The sequence below is a fragment of the Lactuca saligna genome, chromosome 5 (genome assembly GCF_052625555.1).
Source record: "Lactuca saligna cultivar CGN05327 chromosome 5, ASM5262555v1, whole genome shotgun sequence".
In the NCBI taxonomy this organism is placed as follows: domain Eukaryota; kingdom Viridiplantae; phylum Streptophyta; class Magnoliopsida; order Asterales; family Asteraceae; genus Lactuca; species Lactuca saligna.
Window position 1 is genome coordinate 270,274,859 of NC_136421.1, and position 24,280 is coordinate 270,299,138.

At 35.0% G+C, this 24,280-nt stretch overlaps 2 protein-coding genes and 1 long non-coding RNA gene across 3 annotated transcripts; 1 reads left to right on the forward strand and 2 right to left on the reverse strand.

The window, feature by feature from the left end:
* Nucleotides 1-467: 467 nt before the first annotated feature.
* On the reverse strand, nucleotides 468-2,267 carry LOC145047789 (uncharacterized). The gene is made up of 2 exons (XM_078996147.1): nucleotides 805-2,267; nucleotides 468-711 (listed from the first exon to the last, which is right to left on the reverse strand). Exons 1-2 carry the CDS (start codon nucleotides 2,251-2,253, stop codon nucleotides 613-615), a joined length of 1,548 nt encoding a protein of 515 aa, XP_078852273.1. The 5' UTR covers nucleotides 2,254-2,267; the 3' UTR covers nucleotides 468-612.
* A 17,351-nt stretch (nucleotides 2,268-19,618) lies between these two features.
* On the reverse strand, nucleotides 19,619-21,316 carry AUR3 (ataurora3). The gene is made up of 6 exons (XM_078957655.1): nucleotides 21,059-21,316; nucleotides 20,713-20,955; nucleotides 20,542-20,637; nucleotides 20,226-20,440; nucleotides 20,065-20,137; nucleotides 19,619-19,978 (listed from the first exon to the last, which is right to left on the reverse strand). The coding sequence occupies exons 1-6, from the start codon at nucleotides 21,164-21,166 to the stop codon at nucleotides 19,880-19,882; spliced, it is 834 nt and encodes a 277-aa protein (XP_078813781.1). The 5' UTR covers nucleotides 21,167-21,316; the 3' UTR covers nucleotides 19,619-19,879.
* A 241-nt stretch (nucleotides 21,317-21,557) lies between these two features.
* LOC144997788 (uncharacterized) lies at nucleotides 21,558-23,178 on the forward strand. The gene is made up of 3 exons (XR_013659939.1): nucleotides 21,558-22,080; nucleotides 22,233-22,687; nucleotides 22,753-23,178. It is a non-coding gene; the product is annotated as an uncharacterized LOC144997788 (long non-coding RNA).
* Nucleotides 23,179-24,280: the final 1,102 nt, after the last annotated feature.

Sequence of the window (24,280 nt, forward strand, 5' to 3'; positions counted from 1 at the left end):
CAAGGGAGCCCCTTCTTTTGATTGGTTTAAAGGAGAAATGAATGAGGTGACTCTTGATGGCGAGTCTTATGAGGTGACTCATGATGAAAAATTATAACGGATTTGGTATACTGGATGCCTCCAATTTCATGAATGGTATGAATCAAACTCCTACTTAATAGCAACGTACTTTTGCTCATCTATTGATAACATTTTCCTTATTTCGATTGTTTCCAATATAATATTACACTTTCAGTACTTTTCTTATAAACGCAGTGTACTTTGAAAAATAAAAGAAAAGATTATACATGGTAGGTATTCTTATTTTTAAGAAAAACTAGCAATATTTAACTTGCTGAGCGGACGATAAAAGAAAAGATTATACATGGTAAGTATTCTTATTTTTAAGTTAGAATTCATGGCAGCGTAGTAGTATTTGATTTTTATTTAAAAAAAAAAAAAAAAACAAGGGAGAAAATAAGATAATAGGATAAGAAAAACTAGTAATATTTAACTAGCTGTAAAACAAAAGAAATCAAGATAATGAAAAAAGAAAAAAAGTAATCAGAGTAACAGATTTAACCAGTTGGAGTTGAAAAAAGAACTAATATGCCTAAACATGAACTTAAAGCATCACCACCAATCAGTTAAGCTCTCGGTGACTTCTTCCACTTGAGGAAACTTGACATTTGATGGAAAAATGAAACCTTTTTCTTGCAAACAGGTAACAACCTACCAATACCAAGTCACAAGACAAATCGATTTAGTGATTAAATAATTTGAAACAAATTTATCCAAAATGGAAAAAAGCAAAAGATATTTTACCTTAGAACAAAATAACCCGATTTTAATTTCCTTGACATGGCTAAGATTCATTATAAATCCTTTAAGCATCTCTTCTTTAGGAGTTGTGTGGTTATACCAGATCCCTTCACAAATATAATAATCTAAGTCGGCTTTGACCAAAGAAGACACATCTACCAACAAAATCTTCAACAAATTTATTTCATTTTGGATTGTTAGTGATCGAATATTAGGCGCATTGATTTTGATGACATCATCTTCAGATCTATCAATATTAAAATCCTTGTATCCAGATATCACCAACTTTTTAACACTCTTTGAAGTAATATCGAGCCTCTTGTAACCAAAGCAATCCTCTAACTCCAACGTTTCCAATACAGGACTCCCTAACAATATATTTTTAATCAAATCTTCATCTAAACTCCCATTCGATACACACAAATTCCTAAGATTTTTCCAACTAATTGCCCCAATCGGATTAACCATGCACCTATGTAATGTCAGATGAGTAAAACATGAACTAGTGAAAAGAGTTTGATCTAACATAAACTCATATTCGATTCCCTCAGGAGTCCATAAAATTAAATAAATCTCTTTAACGTTACACCGTATAGCATAAAGAATCCAACTGTTTAGTTGTGATTTCAACTTAATATCATTATTGGAAAGCAATTTGAATTTCTTGAGCTTCAGTTGGGGACATTGAGTTAGTGATAAACTATAAGAAGCATTGGTTTTCATGATATTGGCTTCAGATTCATCATCTGAAGAATCATCTGAAGTAGTATATATCCCCGTATAATCATCTAAATCTTCCAACACCAAAGTTTCCAATAGAGGACTTCCAGATAATATATTTACAATCAAGTCTTCATCTAATTTCATATAAGAAATATACAAACTCTTAAGATTTTTCCAACTAATCGCTCCATTTGGATTCAACTTGCAGCCTACTAATTTCAGATCAGTAAAACAAGAATTGATGAAAATAGATTGATCTAACCAAAACTCATCCGGGAACATAAACTCCAAGTTAAGCTCTTCAACGTTACAACTTATGGCATGACGAATCCAATTCTTGAACAGAGATTTAAATCGAATATCATAATGGGTTCGCAGTTCGAATTTCTTGAGCTTCAACTGGCGACATTGAGTTAGGGTTTTCTCCACCGATCGAGCGAAATCGTAAATTGAGTTAGGCTTTCGTAAGCACTTACAACTGAACCAGGGATAGGGATGATTGTAATGTGCAAAAATAAGAGTAGGTACACAAGTCCAAAGATGTGCCCATCGCTTGGAGAGGGTACCTGTTCTAATGGCATCTTTTGTGGAGGGTAGACGAGAGAGGATTTCAAGAAGCAAGCAATCAGGCAACCCACTAATTCCATCCTCTTCCTCTTTCTCCGGGATTTCTTGAATCCGTTTCTGGGCGTTGTTTGGTTGATTTTCACCTTCTAGCAGCATCTTCATGGTTGGCAACAAAGCCCTCGGTGTTTTCCCCATGAAAAACTCGATCGCCGTATATATATACATCTCAAAGTTTTTCTTTACCCCCTTCAACTTTGAAAATATACTATTATTTTTATATTATGTAGCCAAAAGTTAAAAACTAAAGTTGCAAAGGGGAACCTTGGAAAGGATTCAATTCAATGGAGATTTATTTACTATAATGTATTATTTTTTCTTAATATTTCAAAAATTCTATCCAAACACAATATTGTCATAAAATAACAATACACACAGATTCAGTAGAGTTTTCAAATTATGATGTTCTAATATGATTTTTTGAGGGGAATCCAATACAGATCTTTTATATAATCACAATAACAAACTAGTAAAAGTAAACCCTAACCCTTTTGAGATAACATCCTAAAAACCATGCCAAAAAATTTCATTTTTATTAAAAACATTTTCATAAAACCATAAGATAATCAATCATTGTTTTCAAATCAAATCAATAGAATCAGAGTATCAAATAATCTCTCAAATATAAATCAACATGAGAATGTGTATGATCATACATTCGTCTTCCCACAGTCGTCAATGGTACCTGAAAAACAATTACAAACAACTGGATAAACACGAAGCTTAATGAGTTCCCTCAAAATACATCACACCACAATACATATACAAGCATGCACATTGGATCCACAGTCATCGGACTGGATTACCCCCGAACCACTGATTTGATTGCCCCTGGCTTATATTCATCGGATTGAATTGCCAATAAGTTGTACTGGCTTATATTCATCGGACTGCTGCCAATAAGCTGTGTTGATCCTGGTGAAATTTCAAATGTAGAAGACCCAAAAATTACATACCAGATAAATGGGCTCAACCATTTTGTTATATTTTTTAGGTAACGACTTTGTAACCTTTGGCTTTTTGGCATGGTGGCATGCCATTTTTTCTATAATTTTTATTTGGATGTGATGTGGACAATTCATGCATATACCTTATATATGATGCAAATTTAGCATGCCTACTGACAAAATTTGTTAAAAATCCAAAGGCTAAATTGGAAATGCAGAGAAGACTTACAAAAAAATAAGGCAAGAATCCTAGAAAATTAGGAAAGACATTTCCCGTAAGCACTAATCTAATTTCAGTGTTTTTTTTTAATTTGGATTAAAACTTCCATTTATATTAGTATTAAGACTTGAAATGTTTGTATAACTATTTATCATATGCATTTAGATAAAAATACAAAAGTATCACTTTCACTTCACATGGCAATCTTTTTCTTAATCAGAGATGTAAAAAAGATAGAGATTACAATTATATGGAAGATTTGGTGTAATACTAAAGGAAAAGGGCAATATGGTCTTTTTTGGGTTAATGTGGTTTATGTGAGTCTAATGGTTGTATGATTCAAATTTACAGGTCTTGCTGATGTACATAGTGTCATGCAAAGTAGTTGGGATGCAGTGAAGGTGGTCAATAAGTTCGGTCAATAAGTTCTTAAAATTCAATTATTATTTGTTGATGAATTTCATCTCTTTCACAATTGCCTGCTATTCCAACGATTATTTGTATTAGATTAAATTTTATGCAATGGATTGTATTTTTGTATATGATATTTTATTTTTTATTATGAGACATTAAATGCAAATTTAAGTTGAAATTAGTAAATCTATAAATATATTTTTTTTAATATTTAAAATTACAATAAGCAAAAAAGTGTTGTCTGCGTTTATGACATGGTCTTCCTTGATAGGGGCTTTAATGATATGCATTGTGTGTCGTAAATGTGTGTTGTAAATGTGTGTCGTAAGGTTACCATATGCAAATGCGTGTCGTCTTCCTTTATGACATGGCTTTCCTTTAAAGGAACCAATTATCCAACTTGGAGTCATTATCTATGTTTTCAATTAATGGTCATCTCTCTCTTTTGAGTAGAAATAGCTTAAAGTTAATTAGGTCATTGTTATCAAGCTTTGTATTTTGCACGTTATGAATCATAAAAAGAAATATAATCAAAATCTTCTATACCAATTTTCTCATGGTATCAGAGCAGACGAATCACCAAAACCCATAAATCAAATTCAACAACGTTCATGACAGGAGAAAAGAAAGAAGCCACCGGAAGCAAAAACGGTGAAGAGATGATCGATGTCAATTCATCGTTTTACATCCATCCGCCTGAATATCCTAAGCAAATGCAAGTAAACGACAGGAGATGATGAATTTTCTGCAAGCGAAGAACAAGATCGAACTTGTAGATGGGTCGATCAAGAAACCGGAAAAGACCTCAGGAACGTACATGGCGTGGATGAGGGCTGATGCTATGATCAAAGGCTGGTTAACAACAACTATGGAAAGAGATATACAAACTAGTGTAAGGTATGCAAATACCTCAGTTGAGATCTGGACAGATTTAGAAGAACGATTTGAGATGGAATGTGCTCCTCGCGCATACGAGTTAAAGCAATCACTCCGCGCCACAAGGAAGAATGGGACATCTGTTTCTACATATTACACGAAATTAAGAGCTGTTTGGGATGAACTACAGTTGGTCCTTCCTACCCCCACGATGTACCTGTGAAGGATGTAGTTGTGGAATAGGTAGCAACTTAAATGAATCGAAAGAAAAGGAGCGGCTTTATGAATTTTTAATGGGACTCGATGAAGAATTCTCGGTCATTAGAACTCAGATCCTAGCCATGAAACCCACACCCACCTTGGGAAGACGAGCAGCAAAGAGCGATAACCGGAGCTTCCAAAAGACCGCTACAGCTTTCCAGGTTAACTACATGGGGCGAAAAACTGGACAGCAAACCTAAGGAGCGAACAGATTACCGCTAAAGGGATCGAAACCTCCTGTCAACGAAAAACTTGAAAAGCGTACATTTTGTGGGAGAGATAGACACAACAAATATGGTTGTTTTAAAAGAATCGGTTACCCCGATTGGTGGCCGGGGAAGGAAAAGAAAGAAAAATCGAAGCCAAAGGCGGCATGTATCTAGCCTTATTCCAGGTTTATCTGATGAATAATATCAATAATTTGTGAAGCATTTCAGGGAAGAAGCGAAGGTGATGAGCATCGAGGCGTCTCCAACCGTGAATATGGCAGGTAGAATCGAATCTCATAATGGTTGGTTCGTTGATTCAGGAGCAACTAAACACATAACACATAAAAGTGACTTTCTTGAAAATAAAGCCACAAACACAAAGTCAAAAGAACCCCCTGTCATTATGCCAAATGGGGAGACGGTGAGGGTGAACATACCTTGTCAGGAGGAGTTAAAATAAAAGGAGTTTTATACGTACCAAATTTTAATTACAACCTTTTGTCGGTTCAAAAGTTTACAAAAGATCTTAATTGTACAGTAACGTTCTTCCCTGATTTCTTTGTTATACAGGAGTTGGTCACGAGGGACTTGATTGGAACGGGTAATTGCACAGGGGGGCTTTACCGCATGGGGGCAGTAGAGAAGGAAAGAAAGGCTTTAATGGCATCGTTTGAGGTTTGGCATAAAAGATTGGGTCATCCGTCAAACAAGAAACTATCTCATTTAGATTTTATTAAAAATGTTTCTATGAACAATCAAGCTCAAGTGTGTGATGCTTGTTTTAAAGCAAATCATACTAGACTTCGATTTCCCATTAGTACTGTAAAAACAATAGCATGTTTTGATTTAATCCATTGTGATATTTGGGGAAAGTATCATATTCCTTCCTTGTCTAACAATCGTAGACGATTTTAGCCGAGCCGTGTGGACATTCCTTATTATACATAAACATGAATCAAGCACATGTTTAATAGACTTCCACAAAATGGTCAAAACACAATTAGGTAAGAAAATCAAGCGAATAAGATGCGACAAGGGGGGGGGGGGGGGGGGGGGGGGGGGAGGGGATTCGTTTCAAACAAAATGCATGGTTTTATGCACAAGAAGGTATAGTCTTGGAAACTTCGTGCCCACACACTCCACAACAAAATGGGGTGGTGGAACGTAAGCATAAACATCTTTTAGAAACGACTCGGGCACTTCGCTTTCAAGCAAGCTTGCCAAATACATTTTAGGGTGAATGTGTTTTACCCGCCACTTACGTAATAAATCGACTTCCTTCTAAAGTTCTTGATAACGCAACACCTTACGAAATCCTTTTTCAACAAAAGCCCAATTATGATCACATGCGGGTTTTTGGTTGTTTAGCTTATTACCGAAATACACAAACCGAGAGCGACAAGTTCGAGTTACAGGGGAGACCGGGAATTTTTGTTGGTTATCCACTGGGAACAAAAGGTTACAAAGTTTATGATATTGAAAACAAGAAAATTGTGATATCAAGAGATATCAAGTTTGTTGAGAACAAATTTCCCATGGCAAGTGTGAAAATTAATAGTGAGGTCCACGAGGAAGATTTTTTTTTTTTTTAATCCAAGAATTGAAATAGATGCATCAACCAATTGTTCATATGATAAAGAAGGGAGGGCATTTCCTGATGACACAAGCAACGATGGCCCACATATTTATAATAATGAAATTGGTCCACAAATGGAAGGTGAGAAAGATGATATTTCTTTAAGTTGGACATTTTGGAAGATAGCGGTTTACGGGGATGTCGTCCTAGCAAATTCCCCATGGAACAGAATCTCAAATTGGACAGAGGTGGTGAAGAAAGCTCCGTTGATACGGGTACATGTCGTCGCATGGTTGGTAGGCGTCTTTACCTCCAAGCGACCCGACCGAATATTACGTATGCAATGAATGTTTTAAGTCGGTTTATCTCAAATCCTAAACATACGCATCTAGATGAAGCTACAAGAGTTCTTCATTATCTCAAGAGAACACCAGGTCAAGGAATACTTCTCCCAATAGAAGGTGTATAGATCTCACAGCTTATAGTGAATCAAGCACATGTTTAATAGACTTCCACAAAATGGTCAAAACACAATTAGGTAAGAAAATCAAGCGAATAAGATGCTACAGGGGGGGAGGGGATTCGTTTCAAACAAAATGCATGAGTTTTATGCACAAGAAGGTATAGTCTTGGAAACTTCGTGCCCACACACTCCACAACAAAATGGGGTGGTGGAACGTAAGCATAAACATCTTTTAGAAACGACTCGGGCACTTCGCTTTCAAGCAAGCTTGCCAAATACATTTTAGGGTGAATGTGTTTTACCCGCCACTTACGTAATAAATCGACTTCCTTCTAAAGTTCTTGATAACGCAACACCTTACGAAATCCTTTTTCAACAAAAGCCCAATTATGATCACATGCGGGTTTTTGGTTGTTTAGCTTATTACCGAAATACACAAACCGAGAGCGACAAGTTCGAGTTACAGGGGAGACCGGGAATTTTTGTTGGTTATCCACTGGGAACAAAAGGTTACAAAGTTTATGATATTGAAAACAAGAAAATTGTGATATCAAGAGATATCAAGTTTGTTGAGAACAAATTTCCCATGGCAAGTGTGAAAATTAATAGTGAGGTCCACGAGGAAGATTTTTTTTTTTAATCCAAGAATTGAAATAGATGCATCAACCAATTGTTCATATGATAAAGAAGGGAGGGCGTTTCCTGATGACACAAGCAACGATGGCCCACATATTTATAATAGTGAAATTGGTCCACAAATGGAAGGTGAGAAAGATGATATTTCTTTAAGTTGGACATTTTGGAAGATAGCGGTTTACGGGGATGTCGTCCTAGCAAATTCCCCATGGAACAGAATCTCAAATTGGACAGAGGTGGTGAAGAAAGCTCCGTTGATACGGGTACATGTCGTCGCATGGTTGGTAGGCGTCTTTACCTCCAAGCGACCCGACCGAATATTACGTATGCAATGAATGTTTTAAGTCGGTTTATCTCAAATCCTAAACATACGCATCTAGATGAAGCTACAAGAGTTCTTCGTTATCTCAAGAGAACACCAGGTCAAGGAATACTTCTCCCAATAGAAGGTGTATAGATCTCACAGCTTATAGTGAATCAAGCACATGTTTAATAGACTTCCACAAAATGGTCAAAACACAATTAGGTAAGAAAATCAAGCGAATAAGATGCGACAGGGGGGGGGAGGGGATTCGTTTCAAACAAAATGCATGAGTTTTATGCACAAGAAGGTATAGTCTTGGAAACTTCGTGCCCACACACTCCACAACAAAATGGGGTGGTGGAACGTAAGCATAAACATCTTTTAGAAACGACTCGGGCACTTCGCTTTCAAGCAAGCTTGCCAAATACATTTTAGGGTGAATGTGTTTTACCCGCCACTTACGTAATAAATCGACTTCCTTCTAAAGTTCTTGATAACGCAACACCTTACGAAATCCTTTTTCAACAAAAGCCCAATTATGATCACATGCGGGTTTTTGGTTGTTTAGCTTATTACCGAAATACACAAACCGAGAGCGACAAGTTCGAGTTACAGGGGAGACCGGGAATTTTTGTTGGTTATCCACTGGGAACAAAAGGTTACAAAGTTTATGATATTGAAAACAAGAAAATTGTGATATCAAGAGATATCAAGTTTGTTGAGAACAAATTTCCCATGGCAAGTGTGAAAATTAATAGTGAGGTCCACGAGGAAGATTTTTTTTTTTAATCCAAGAATTGAAATAGATGCATCAACCAATTGTTCATATGATAAAGAAGGGAGGGCGTTTCCTGATGACACAAGCAACGATGGCCCACATATTTATAATAGTGAAATTGGTCCACAAATGGAAGGTGAGAAAGATGATATTTCTTTAAGTTGGACATTTTGGAAGATAGCGATTTACGGGGATGTCGTCCTAGCAAATTCCCCATGGAACAGAATCTCAAATTGGACAGAGGTGGTGAAGAAAGCTCCGTTGATACGGGTACATGTCGTCGCATGGTTGGTAGGCGTCTTTACCTCCAAGCGACCCGACCGAATATTACGTATGCAATGAATGTTTTAAGTCGGTTTATCTCAAATCCTAAACATACGCATCTAGATGAAGCTACAAGAGTTCTTCGTTATCTCAAGAGAACACCAGGTCAAGGAATACTTCTCCCAATAGAAGGTGTATAGATCTCACAGCTTATAGTGAATCAAGCACATGTTTAATAGACTTCCACAAAATGGTCAAAACACAATTAGGTAAGAAAATCAAGCGAATAAGATGCGACAGGGGGGGGGGGGGGATTCGTTTCAAACAAAATGCATGAGTTTTATGCACAAGAAGGTATAGTCTTGGAAACTTCGTGCCCACACACTCCACAACAAAATGGGGTGGTGGAACGTAAGCATAAACATCTTTTAGAAACGACTCGGGCACTTCGCTTTCAAGCAAGCTTGCCAAATACATTTTAGGGTGAATGTGTTTTACCCGCCACTTACGTAATAAATCGACTTCCTTCTAAAGTTCTTGATAACGCAACACCTTACGAAATCCTTTTTCAACAAAATCCCAATTATGATCACATGCGGGTTTTTGGTTGTTTAGCTTATTACCGAAATACACAAACCGAGAGCGACAAGTTCGAGTTACAGGGGAGACCGGGAATTTTTGTTGGTTATCCACTGGGAACAAAAGGTTACAAAGTTTATGATATTGAAAACAAGAAAATTGTGATATCAAGAGATATCAAGTTTGTTGAGAACAAATTTCCCATGGCAAGTGTGAAAATTAATAGTGAGGTCCACGAGGAAGATTTTTTTTTTTAATCCAAGAATTGAAATAGATGCATCAACCAATTGTTCATATGATAAAGAAGGGAGGGCGTTTCCTGATGACACAAGCAACGATGGCCCACATATTTATAATAGTGAAATTGGTCCACAAATGGAAGGTGAGAAAGATGATATTTCTTTAAGTTGGACATTTTGGAAGATAGCGGTTTACGGGGATGTCGTCCTAGCAAATTCCCCATGGAACAGAATCTCAAATTGGACAGAGGTGGTGAAGAAAGCTCCGTTGATACGGGTACATGTCGTCGCATGGTTGGTAGGCGTCTTTACCTCCAAGCGACCCGACCGAATATTACGTATGCAATGAATGTTTTAAGTCGGTTTATCTCAAATCCTAAACATACGCATCTAGATGAAGCTACAAGAGTTCTTCGTTATCTCAAGAGAACACCAGGTCAAGGAATACTTCTCCCAATAGAAGGTGTATAGATCTCACAGCTTATAGTGAATCAAGCACATGTTTAATAGACTTCCACAAAATGGTCAAAACACAATTAGGTAAGAAAATCAAGCGAATAAGATGCGACAGGGGGGAGGGGATTCGTTTCAAACAAAATGCATGAGTTTTATGCACAAGAAGGTATAGTCTTGGAAACTTCGTGCCCACACACTCCACAACAAAATGGGGTGGTGGAACGTAAGCATAAACATCTTTTAGAAACGACTCGGGCACTTCGCTTTCAAGCAAGCTTGCCAAATACATTTTAGGGTGAATGTGTTTTACCCGCCACTTACGTAATAAATCGACTTCCTTCTAAAGTTCTTGATAACGCAACACCTTACGAAATCCTTTTTCAACAAAAGCCCAATTATGATCACATGCGGGTTTTTGGTTGTTTAGCTTATTACCGAAATACACAAACCGAGAGCGACAAGTTCGAGTTACAGGGGAGACCGGGAATTTTTGTTGGTTATCCACTGGGAACAAAAGGTTACAAAGTTTATGATATTGAAAACAAGAAAATTGTGATATCAAGAGATATCAAGTTTGTTGAGAACAAATTTCCCATGGCAAGTGTGAAAATTAATAGTGAGGTCCACGAGGAAGATTTTTTTTTTAATCCAAGAATTGAAATAGATGCATCAACCAATTGTTCATATGATAAAGAAGGGAGGGCGTTTCCTGATGACACAAGCAACGATGGCCAACATATTTATAATAGTGAAATTGGTCCACAAATGGAAGGTGAGAAAGATGATATTTCTTTAAGTTGGACATTTTGGAAGATAGCGGTTTACGGGGATGTCGTCCTAGCAAATTCCCCATGGAACAGAATCTCAAATTGGACAGAGGTGGTGAAGAAAGCTCCGTTGATACGGGTACATGTCGTCGCATGGTTGGTAGGCGTCTTTACCTCCAAGCGACCCGACCGAATATTACGTATGCAATGAATGTTTTAAGTCGGTTTATCTCAAATCCTAAACATACGCATCTAGATGAAGCTACAAGAGTTCTTCGTTATCTCAAGAGAACACCAGGTCAAGGAATACTTCTCCCAATAGAAGGTGTATAGATCTCACAGCTTATAGTGATTCAGACTGGCCGGGTTGTCCCTTTTCTCGACGCTCTCGAACCAGTTATCTTTTGTTTTTTGGTGGTGCACCAATATCTTGGAAGTCAAAGAAACCGTCAGTTGTTTCTCGATCGTCTGCTGAAGCAGAATATCGAGTCATGGCAACGACTGTTAGTGAGGTACTTTGGGTTTGATGGTTACCAACAGACCTTGATATCAAAGTAGACAAGTCGGCGCCTCTCTTTCATGATAACCAATCGGCTCAACATATTGCATATAACCCCGTCTTTCATGAAAGAACAAAACATGTGGAAATGGATTGCTATTTTGACGAGAACGAGTTGAGTCAAAGGAGATTACACTGGTGTGGATTGACACCCGTGATCAGATAGCCGACTTGCTAACCAAAGCACTTGGTTCACAATGCTTATGCTCGTTATTGGTGAAGTTGGGCATTAGAAATTTGCATGCTCCAACTTGAGGGGGAGTAAAGGAACCAATTATCGAACTTGCAGTCATTATCTATGCTTTCAATTAATTGTCATCTCTATCTTTTGAGTAGAAATAAATTAAAGTTAGTTAGGTCATTGTTATCTTTTTCTTTGTATAAAAGCTTTGTATTCTACACGTTATTAATCATAAAAAGAAATATAATAAGAAGCTTCTATACCAATTTTCTCATCATTGACACACATTTGTGTGTTATCTGTATCCTTTTATGACACGCAATGTGTGTCATTAAAGGGAATTTTTCTAGTAGTGCCCCCCTTAGACCGATCGATCAGTCGCAACAAAGCAAAGCACGCTTAACGTCACGCGGACAAAACTGATAGAAGGGCACAAGAATTGGCGGAAATGAAAGAAAAGTTTGACCAACACAATCTGATCGTCCAACAAAAGTTTGATGTGCAACGTGAGCACTTGGAGTTTCTTCGTAAGCAAGCGGACAAAGATCAAATAACGAAGGATTTAGCAATTCTCCAAACGAGTGAATAAAATATGGGACCACGAGAAGTGTGAGTGCTTTGAGAATGAAGGAGACCATCGAAAAAACAACATTTGGGGGGTGCTTGGCTTAGCTTTTGAGAAGCCAAAAGATCTTTTAGAAAAAGATAGAAGGCAAAAGATGTTTGGCAAAACACTTTTAAAACCTACTTTTGGATTTTTGATAGAAGGAAAATCAAACTTTTTGGAAAAGTCAGGAAACCTGACTTTTTACAACTTTTCCAAAAAGGACTTTTAGCCCTTAAAAAGCTAAGTCAAACACCCCCTTGGATGACTAGTTGATCGGTTTTAAGTTTTTTAGGACAATGTTTTTTTTTTGTGTGTAATGTTATTTTAAGTTTTTAATGTTATGGTTAATCTTTGATTTAATTAAATTGCATGTTTCATTTTTTTAAATAATCCAACAAGATTAAAAAAACTAAAAAAAATCAAAAATAAATAAACTGAGAAAAGAAGAAAAAAAGACAAAAAAAAAAGAAGAAGAAATGATGACATGGAAAGTTATGTGTGTTATAAGTAGTTGCTCATTTCCTCCATTTGGTGTTATAACACCATTTTGACATGGCATGTGAGGTGACATCTTTTGGGTGTGATAACTAGTTGTCCACGCCCATTTGTCTTATCCTAGTAACTTAAAGCGCTATTAAGCGTCACTTCATCAACGAGTACAACAATCTCGGTGCTTACGTGAAAACCTTCGGTAAACACATAACTTACTCTAGTTATGAGATGTTTAGCTTCCTTAGATACTTGAGGGTTTGATAGGAAGGTGAGATCAATCTTCATAATCCTGTGCACATACCAAATATGGTTACTTATTAACAAATACACATACAAAAGAAAGATAATCTAATGTTCAGACAAATAACCAAATCTACTAACGTCTCTGTAGAGCTCACTTCCATGAGTGTACTCCACCTATAAAGTGTGAGAACATACGGATAACGAAGGCTTGTTTGGATTTCCATCTCTCTTTTGAGGTGGTGTTGGAGTTTGTACTTTTCAGCCTGTTCTTTGAGTATCACTTTCAGAGTGATGATATAGTTGCTCTGATAGGCACATCTTGTTGCTTGTTTACCTGTATGTTTATGTAAAACTTTGCTTTAATATCAAAAAAAGGAAATTTTCATAAGAAAATGCAAATGAAAAGTTTCTAATATGATTAGAATTAAGGAATTTATAATTGTTTGATTTTTTTCTCTATATTTTGATATATACTCTATATTTTAATATAGAGTATCTAGATACACAATATAGTTTGTATTATATTTTTGGTGAAGAAAACAAAAATCAATAGCATGCATGTCTCCTTTAACACTAGTTATTAGTCATACTCACACAGTGGCGGCCAGTGGGTATTTTTTTTATAAATATGGAGGGTATTTCGTTATATTTGTCAAGGTTTATTTTCATTCATTTTTGTATTTGTTGGTTGGTTGTCTTGAATAAGTTGTAGGGAGAATGACCGTAAAATGTAAGGAAGTTCCAAAAATATATAAAAAAAACCATTGTCTTTTTTTTAGTACACAAAATACAATTAAAATATATTTTTTTGTATACAAAATATCAACAAAGTACACATGTGTTTAAATAAAACCTTGGTGTAACCGGTTATCCTAGGTAAACAGAAAAATGACATAAAAAGGTAACGAAATTTCTAAAATATTTAAAAAAAAATACCATTGTTTTTTAGTATAAAAAACATCATTGAAGTATATCATTTGTACACAGAATACCAACGAGGTATGCATTTTAGTACAAAAAATACCATTTAAGTTTAGAAAATGTTCAAAAAAAATACCATTGTTTTTTACGAGCACCTTTTGTTAACTTCGTTGTTTTCGGATTATGTAGAACATGGTCATTGAAGATTATTCATTGTCGTACAAGTTCACACCAGTTATGTATTCTCTTTTATTCCCTTACCCGATCAGTTTGTATCTAAATACAATTAAAAAAACACATAACTAAGAATCTATCAATTAGGATGCAAGTAGGTCAAGAGTTGCAACACATATGCTTCTCTCTCTATTTTGACTACAAATCGTCATCAAATTAGCCACATAACACTGAGTGTTCCTGACTATTCATCTCTCACTGGTCCGGAGAATTAATCGCAACTCCTACTGTCTACATCCACATTTAGGAATTCTCATGACATAACATCACACTCGTTTCTCTTTTGTGTCTCTTTTGTGCCGCAACACTAACGCACGACTAACATTGATGTATAATATGTGTATCTATATAATGTATATATGTTTTAGGTTTGAGGCATATGATGCGATCGGGAAGCAAGAATGTTTAATTAAGGTTATTACCTACTTACTTCTCATGTTACCACGAGAACGATCAAGTGAGGGAATGAAAGAGATTGTACAATTATTATGAACTGATATGACGGTGCATTATCTCCGGTGTAATCTAACAACAACGAAGTTAACAAATAGTGAGGTATTTGTTGAACATTTTGGAAACTTCGTTACACTTTTAAGTCATTTTCCATTTACGTGAAGTGCCTTCCAGTTACCATAATGTTTTATTTGAACACATATGTACATCATTAGTATTCTGTGTACAAATAGTATACTTTCATAGAATTTGTTGCAGTAAAAAACAATAATGATATTTTTTGAACATTTTGGAAACCGGGTAACCTGATGGTTATCTACAATAGCCGGTTCAATGGTATTTTATGTACTAAAAAAACAATGGTCTTTTTTGTACATTTTTAGAATTTCGTTACATTTTTAAGTCATTTTCCCTAAGTTGTACTACACCCTAATCACTTCAAACCTACTCTTCATCAACACCATCTCTTTAAGATTTTTAAGGTTGTCATTTCTTAGACTTTTGAGTGCTCTCTTATTCCTATTCCTAGGGACTTTTTTGACTTTTACTACCCCATTACTATTTTATACTTCTACTTTCTTGTAGAAAATAAAATTTGTGAAAGTGTATTTAATACTAATATTTAATTACTTTTGATAGAAATAAAACAAAAAATATATATATGGAGATATAAGTGAAAGTTACCAACTACAAAGTAAAATATGATAAAAAAAACTTACCAAAAGAGTAATTGTTTAAAATTTAAAATAACTCTAAATAAAAAAAAAACTTTAGATTCATGGAGATGATGAAAGCTTAAACCATGTAGATTTGTTTTTGTTCTATGATAATACATGGTTTGTTTGTTTTTTTAATGTTTTTTTGTGGTTAGGTTTAGAACACGGAGACAAATATATCATGTGATAGCCTCACGAATCTATCATCTTCAAGTTAGGCATCAACAAGTGATCATAAGAAACCTAGAAAGGTCAAAATTGCAAATTGTTAAATGTGATTTGAGACTTGAAAACCTGAAATAAACCCGACACCGGTTTTCAATGGAATAAATATTTGGAGTAGGTTGAAACAAACTTTTTTTTGAGTCACAAGGGAGCCCCTTCTTTTGATTGGTTTAAAGGACAAATGAATGAGGTTGAAGAAATGGATCACAATGAATACATTCAAATCTTGAAAAATGTCATTAGCCTTCAATAATCGACCATTTAACTCATGCTAATTTTTGTTGTGTTGATCTATACAGGTGACTCATGATGGCGAGACTTATTAGGTGACTCATGATGAAGAATTTTAATGGATTTGGTATACATGATGCCTCCGGTTTCATGAATGGTATAAATCCAACTCCTACTTAATAGCAATATACTTTTGCTTATCCTTTGAATACAATTTCCTTATTTTGGTTGTTTCTAATATACTATTACACTTTCAGTACTTTTCTTATAAAGGCATTGTACCTTGAAAACTACATCCATTTCTAGCATCACTTTTTGCTTTTTTATTTCTGATAGACCCTTGTTGAATCTATCGTATACCCAAACATTCTAACACAGACTAACAAAAATACTTAGATAATATTAAGATAATTCCCAGTCATTCAAGAGGAAAGGGGCTCTCCAAAAGAACAAAGTTGTAGTTCATACAAATTCTTAGCTATTGACTCTCTAAAACAAAAGGATTATGTATACTACCACTAGAGACAAGACAAAAGGGAATAACAACCAACATAATCAGGTGCCGTTCCAACTAACAAAACAGCCATTAACAACCATAATACCAGAAAAGACCATTCTACCCTTGGCCAAAAAGATAACAAAAATGTAGGGGCTTATCAATTTCATTCTATCATAGCATTGTACTTCCATTTTTTACTTATTAAGGCATTGTACTTTCAGTGAATAATCTACCCAACTATAGGTCTATAGCAGTGAAATGGTAATTAAATGCATCTAAAAAGTACACAAATATATGGAATTTACTTAATAAGTTTCTATACTGTCAAGGCTACAAATCACGTGAGCGGCCAACAAAGAAAAGCTTATACATTGTAAGTATTCTTATTTTTAAGTTAGAATTCATGGCATCATAGTAGTATTTGATTTCTGTTTTATATATACAAGGGAGAAAACAAGATAATAGGAAAAGAAAAACTAGTAATATTTAACCTGCTGTAAAACAAAAGAAATCAAGATAATGAAAAAAGAAAAAAAGTAATCAGAGTAACAGATTTAACCAGTTGGAGTTGAAAAAAGAACTAATATGCCTAAACACGAACTTAAAGCATCACCACCAATCAGTTAAGCTCTCGGTGACTTCTTCCACTTGAGGAAACTTGACATTTGATGGAAAAATGAAACCTTTTTCTTGCAAACAGGTAACAACCTACCAATACCAAGTCACAAGACAAACCAATTAGGAGTCCTGAAATTTGAAACAAGTTTATCCAAAATTGAAAAAGAAAAAGAAATCTTACCTCAGAATTCACAAGACAAACCAATTAGAAGTCCTTTAAGCATCTCTTCTTTCGGCGTTGTGTGGCGATACCGGATCCCTTTACAAGTATAACTTAAGTCGACTTTGACTAAAGAAGACACATCTACCAATAAAATCTTCAAAAAATTTATTTCATGTTGGATTGTTAGTGATTGAATATTAGGCGCATTGATTTCGATGGCATCATCTTCAGATCTATCAAATTCAAAATCCTTGTATCCAAATATCACCAAGTTTTTAACACTCTTTGAAGTAATATTGAAAATTTTAGAAAACGCGTTTGGTAGAAAGCATAGAGTTTTCATTTTCCACCTTAAAATTTTGGAAATTTTTGGAAAACTATGGTTGCGTTTAGTTACGGAAAAACAGTTTTCATTTTCTGTTTTTCGTTTTCCCTTTTCAATTTTCGTTTTCCGTTTCCAATTTTCATTGGAAAGTTTAAAAAAATGTGTTTAGTTAAAACTTATTCATTTTTCATGTTCAGTTTTGGAAAATTAGAAAACGTGTTTAGATGTTATTTTTCTATCGGCTTCATTTTTAAAAACAGTAACGGTGGTAGGGTGGGCATGGGGACTGTGGTAGTGGTGGGGGTAGTAATGGTGTCGATGATGGCGATCGTGGTGGTGGTGGTGGTGGCAGTAGCGGTGGCGGTGGTGGTTGCAGCGGCAATTGTGGCAGTGGTGGTGTTGGTGATGGTGATATTAGGTTGATGATTGTGGTAGTGGTGTTGGGTGGGTGTGTGTAGGTGTGGGTGGTGACGGGTGTGTGTGTGTGTGTATGTTTGTGGGGATGTGTGTGTGTGTGTGTATGTTTGAGGGGTGGGTGGGTGTGTGTTTGTGGGGGTTGGTGTGTGTGTGTGTGTTTATGGGGGTTGGTGTAGGTTTGGGAGTGTTAAGGTGAAAGCAGATAAAGGTGGATGGGATGGGAGTGGGTGTTTATTTTTTAGAAAAATTTTGGATTAAAAAAATATGAAAAACAATAATTATAGGTCTTCCAAAAATTTTCAACTTTGTAATTTTAGAAAACAGAAAATTTTCATTTTCCGTGAAAATTTTAAAAAATAGACGAACTAAACGTGTTTTCAAAATTCTCATTTTTCTTAGAAATTTTTTTTGGAAAACGGTCCATTTTTCCTCAACTAGACGCACCGGAAAAGTTTCATTTTCTTAGAAAACTTTGAAAAACTGAACGATCCAAACGCATTTTCAAAATTTCTATTTTTCTTGGAAAAAATTTCACAACCAAACGCACTCTTAGAAGTTCCCAAATTCTCACAAATCTTTTGTAATGTGTGTGTGTGTGTGTGTGTGTGTATATATATATATATATATATATATATATATATATATATGTTCAGGTTCATTTGAAAGCATGCAAATTTTGTGAGACCGTGAGACCAAATTTAAAAATAATTTTAAAATGCATAATAGAAAGAAAAATCCAAAAATTCTTTTTTTAATTATTATTTTCAGAACATTTAATTGCCTATATATATATATATATATATATATATATATATATATATATATATATATATATATATATATATATATATACTGTTTTTTTTTAAATAAATGAAATATTCTAATAAAATATTACACTGTAAATATCCAATGTAATTTTTAGAATGTTGAGATATTATACTAAATTTCTCAGATGTGTAGAATATTCTATTTATTCTACTAGAATATGTAAAAAAAAATGTATTTTTTTTCTTTTTATTTATTTTTTTTCTTTTTTTTTTTTTTTTGGTTTTTTTTTTGGAAAATATAAATTACAAAAATAATATTTGAAAAAAAAATTCAAAAATTTTCAATTATTTTGCATTTTAAAAATGTTTTTTGTTTTATCTACCAAATGAATGGCTAAGATTGACTCACGGTCTCACAAAATTAGATCGTCTCACATTAACCTAACTAACTATATATATATATATATATATATATATATATATATATATATATATATATATATATATATATATATATATCACTTTACAATCTATGTCTCATTTTTTTCATACTTACTGTGTGTCCAACAATATCATCTAAATACAAAGCAATTTCACTGCTATGATATAATTTCAAGCATGGTTTAGAGGTATTGGGCAGTTTAAATTTGTTTCTTTCATTTAGCCTAAACTGGTTATACACAAAAAATAGCAACTGTGTTCTTTTTTTTGTCTTGATAGGGCTCTACTTCCATTTCTTCATCTAGACACAAACATGAAATAGCTCCATGTATGTTTAAAAAAAAAAGCCAACACATGTTAGTATTTGGATATTTTTTTGGATCAGGGTCAAATGTTTTTAATAACAAAAATATCATTTTACAAAAATCACAAACCAACCGATCGACACAAAAGGAGGCAACAAAAGATTGAACATCCTTTAATCATTTTCCTAACACTTATACAAATTTCTTTGAGGCCTAACAACATAAACACCCTTCACATACAGCTTCAAATCAACTTAATGATACCAAAAGAAGAAGCTGCTATTGGCTACCAATAAAAACTGTTTGTCTTAAATCTTAATTCTTATTTTAAAACTACAATTTGTATTAAGAGCAAGTACCATCAGGATCATCATTCACAATAATCCAAGGATGCTCCAAGATCTTCTCAAGTGGAAGCCTTTTATCCGAATCCTTCACCAAAAGCTGCATTTGTTCAAATCATTGAATTAAAGAAAATGAAAGAATCAACACATTATTAGGTGAAAACCTTCAGTAAACACATAACTTACTCGAGTGATGAGATGTTTAGCTTCCTTAGATACTTGAGGGCTTGAAGGGAAGGTGAGATCAATCTTCATAATCCTGAGCACATACCAAATCTTGTTACTTATTACACAACAAACAAACAAACACACACACAGAAAGAAAAAGGAGCAAAGTTGTTGATTACCTTCTAAAGGTATCTGCTTGGCTATCTGCCTCAAAAGGAGGGACACCATAAAGAAACTCATAACACAGAATGCCTAATGTCCAATTATCAACTGCATAATCATGAGCTTTTTGTTCCACCATTTCTGGTGCCAGATAATCTAATGTTCCACACATTGTGTGTCTCTTGTCTTTTGACCTAACAGACCACCCAAAGTCTGCTATCTTCAGTCTTCCCTACAACCATAACTCTCATGTTATCATATTGCATATGTAATGGAAGATGCTGCTGCTAACAACTTCAAGGAGCAGTGACAGAGAAATTCATCTTAACATACCTCATGATCTAGCAACAAATTCTCAGGCTTTATATCTCGATGGATTACATGCTTTTCATGACAATAAGCTAATGCCCGTGTAAGGCTAGCAATGTACTGAAGATCACCATCAATAAATCAGATTAGAAAAATGGATTAAGAGAGAGATAGAGAGAGGGATAGGAATATTACAGTGGCAGCTTGCTTCTCGGACAAATGACCAGATTTACGAAGCTCTCCATAGAGCTCACCTCCATGAGCGTACTCCAAAATTAGGAAGATTCTTTCTGAATCGTGAAACCACCCGTAAAGTCTGAGAACATTGGGATGACGAAGGCTATTTTGGATCGCCATCTCTCTTTTGAGCTGGTGTTGGAGTTTGTACTTTTCAATCTGTTCTTTAAATATCACTTTCAGGGCGACTATGTACTTGCTCTGATAGGAACAGACAAAGCCAAATTCGTCGAGTTAAACCCTAATTTCATGGAAATCGAGTGATTTAACAGCCTAATTGCACAATTTGAAATGAATGTGTTACCTTGACTTCACGGGCGAGGTAGACTCGGCCGAATTTGCCCTTACCAAGGGGTTTCCCGATCTCGAAATCTTTAAGAGACCAATCTCTTTTCATAGATTCGGAAGCCATTTACGAAAGAGTCGTAACACGAGACGAATAATAGGGGAATCGGAGAGGGAAGTTCTGAATTTGAAATAAAGATTTGGATGGAGTAATTTACAAAGTTAGTCCCCAAAATCTCTTTCCCTTTTCATTTCTCCAAAATCCCAAAATTGGTTTCCAAATGGGTTAATGACATAGAAAGGTAACGTAGTATAGGGTTTGTACACATTAATGTAACGATATTTTTTCGTACACATTTGACAACTAAACGTGTTTGACCTATACACATTAAGGCAATATGTCTGATGATCTTAGGTTTTTGCTGATTTGGCATATTATGTGGCATTAAATGAAATTACTTGACATTTTTGACACATTATATGAATGTTAATTGGAACTAGGGCACATAAATAAAATAGAATAAAAAACCACCGCTTTCGTTCCTTCGTTCCCCTTTCTCTTCGTTCTCAATGTCGAACCTTTGCAATTGAAATCCCTTTCTGTTTCTTCAACTGTAATGACGAAGGGATCATCCCTGATCATGGATGTCCACTATAATGGTGTATTTTCCCCCACCCCCCTTGTATATTTCGACCCAGTTATCGCATCTATACGAGATGTCGACTTCAATGCTATGGTATTTTCAAATTTCATTACATTCCTTGAAAAGCTCACAAAGAATATCAACTGCAAGGATGTTTACTACTGTCTTCCACATGAAAGGTTGAGTGAAGGCTTAGGAGTAATTCAGAATGAAGGAGATTACAGAGAGTTCCTTAATGTTGGTAATGGAAGCCAACAAAAAAGAATTAATGTGTACATTGATCAGTACAATGAACCCATTTTTGATTGGATTGAGGAGGAGAATCCTGATGAATATGATTCGGTTGTAGAGGATGAAGACGAAATTGATGATTCTACATTTTCGGACGCAATTTGAAGTAAGATTTGGTTTGGGGTGTTAACTTGCTTTTTTTTTAATTTACATTAGCTAATGATTGATTTGATTTGGGGTGTTAACTTGCTTTTTTTTTAATTTACATTAGCTAATGATTGATTTGATTTGGGGTGTTAACTTGCTTATTTTTTACAGAATTTGGGGAGTTTATCCAAGCGACTTTCAGCAATTTGAAGTAAGATTTGGTAATGATGCATTTGCTATGGATCTAATCATAAGGGTATGTGAATGTAGAAGTTGGCAATTGAGAGGTATCCCATGCTTGCATGGCTTGGCTGCAATTGCATACCTGAATCATGATGTAGAGTCGTATATGGCACCTTGCTTTAGAAAACAAAGTTTCCTTTCAAGCTACACTTACAATGTCCACCCTTTAAATGGTAGTCCAATGTAGCCGAAAACAACTTATCGAAAGCCTTTACCTCCAAAAAAAAGACTATCAGGCAGACCAAAAGTTAAACGAACAAAGGATAAGTCAGAATTAGAAGGTACTAGTAAAAAGATGCATACAATATCACGTGCAAAATGGTTGCCAAGGTGTAGTACTTGCAGGAGCATTGGACACAAGAAATCAAGCTGTCCACGAAAAGGTAAAAATGAATTGATTTAGTGTAGTTCTATATAATTAGGAACTAATATTAGTTTGTTTTCTCAGGAAGGGGAAGTACAAGTGGAAGTGGAAGTGTACATGTACCCGTACAAGAACCTACACGAGAATCCGTTCAAGAACATGTACAAGAACGTGTATAAGAACCTATTCAAGCTCCTGTTCAAGCTCCCAGAGCTTCAAGAATTGGAAAGATGCATGTGCGAAAGAGGAAAGTTTCAAAACATATAACTGAGATTGGTCTAAGAAAGAAACTTGTCCCCAAAGGAAGGATTGGTTGCAGTCAAAACAAGCTAGTAACTTTAGAATGATGTGCTTGTTTACTACTAGTATCTTTTGTCTAACACAAACTTTTAGTCTTTTGCATGGAATTGGTAACAAACCTTAAGTCTTTTTGTAATGTAACTATGCTACCTTACTACTAGAATGATGTAATGTTACTACGATAATAGTTAAGGGGTATTTTAGTCATAACATGCTTCAAGGTTAATTTGATTAATGTGTTAAGGGTATTTTGTAGTACAACTATTTCTATTAATGTGCATCCTACTTTGAAATCCGTTTATATGAAATTTGTTTTACCAAAATTGCAAATCCAAGGGTAAATTGGTCAAAACAATTTCTATTTTATCATCCTACTTTGAAATCTGTTTCTGTGAAATCTGTTTCATATCAAAATAATATAACAAATTAGATCTCATTCATGTCAAAATAAGTGTTACAAAGTATATTACATCTTAATACAACTTCAAAAGATTCGAAATACCATTTCACAATCTAAAAGATTACAACCAACACAACCTTAACATTAATCTACTTCTTGATGATTACAATTATTACTTCAAAAGACTAAATAAACACATCACAATGAAAACAACCAACAAACACTTAATAATAAATTTTTTATTATTTACTTATCTCGGCTCTTTTCTAAGGCTCAAAATTTCATATTGCACAACTTCAAGTGTTTCATCAGGTTCTACCCATTCCCAAAAACCACACCTTTCTTCTGCTTTCTACATAAACCAAAGGATCAAGGAGTGAAATAACCAATACAACAACAAATATGAACCAAAATCTAAAAATTAAAAAAATGGCATACTGAGCATATCATAAACTTACTTTCAGGGTTGTTTTTTGTAAGGTCTCATTCCTGGTACGCATTTAATTGTAATTTGTTTATTTTTGTAAAGCTAATTGACGAGTTGGGAGCCCCAAAATCATCGAGTAGAAGCGAGATTGGACGCAGGTTTTAAGTCATCTACTCGACGAGCTGAGAGCCATCAACTCGGCGAGTAGGCCTGCCAGAATGAAACCCTAATTTCAAGGTTTTGCACCCTATTTAAGCAACTTAATCCCCACCTTATGGCCTTATTTTTAGCCACCAAGTCCCAAAACCTAACCACGAAACCCTAGAGCATTTTGTGAGTCTGTGAGCCATTTGTGAGTAATCTTGTGTGAAGGAGAAGGAGAAGAAGAAGAAGAAGAAGAAGAAGAAGAAGGAGAAGGAGAAGGAGAAGGAGAAGGAGAAGGAGAAGGAGAAGGAGAAGGAGAAGGAGAAGGAGAAGGAGAAGGA

Excerpts from the sequence above, each read along its gene's own strand:
- LOC145047789 (XM_078996147.1), bottom strand. The coding sequence starts at position 2,253 with ATGAAGATGCTGCTAGAAGGTGAAAATCAACCAAACAACGCCCAGAAA. Across the intron at positions 712-804 it reads TCGGGTTATTTTGTTCTAAG|GTTGTTACCTGTTTGCAAGA; the intron begins GTAAAATATCTT and ends TGGTATTGGTAG.
- AUR3 (XM_078957655.1), bottom strand. The coding sequence starts at position 21,166 with ATGGCTTCCGAATCTATGAAAAGAGATTGGTCTCTTAAAGATTTCGAG. Across the intron at positions 20,638-20,712 it reads CCGAGAAGCAAGCTGCCACT|TACATTGCTAGCCTTACACG; the intron begins GTAATATTCCTA and ends GGTGATCTTCAG. Across the intron at positions 20,441-20,541 it reads ATTTGTTGCTAGATCATGAG|GGAAGACTGAAGATAGCAGA; the intron begins GTATGTTAAGAT and ends TTATGGTTGTAG.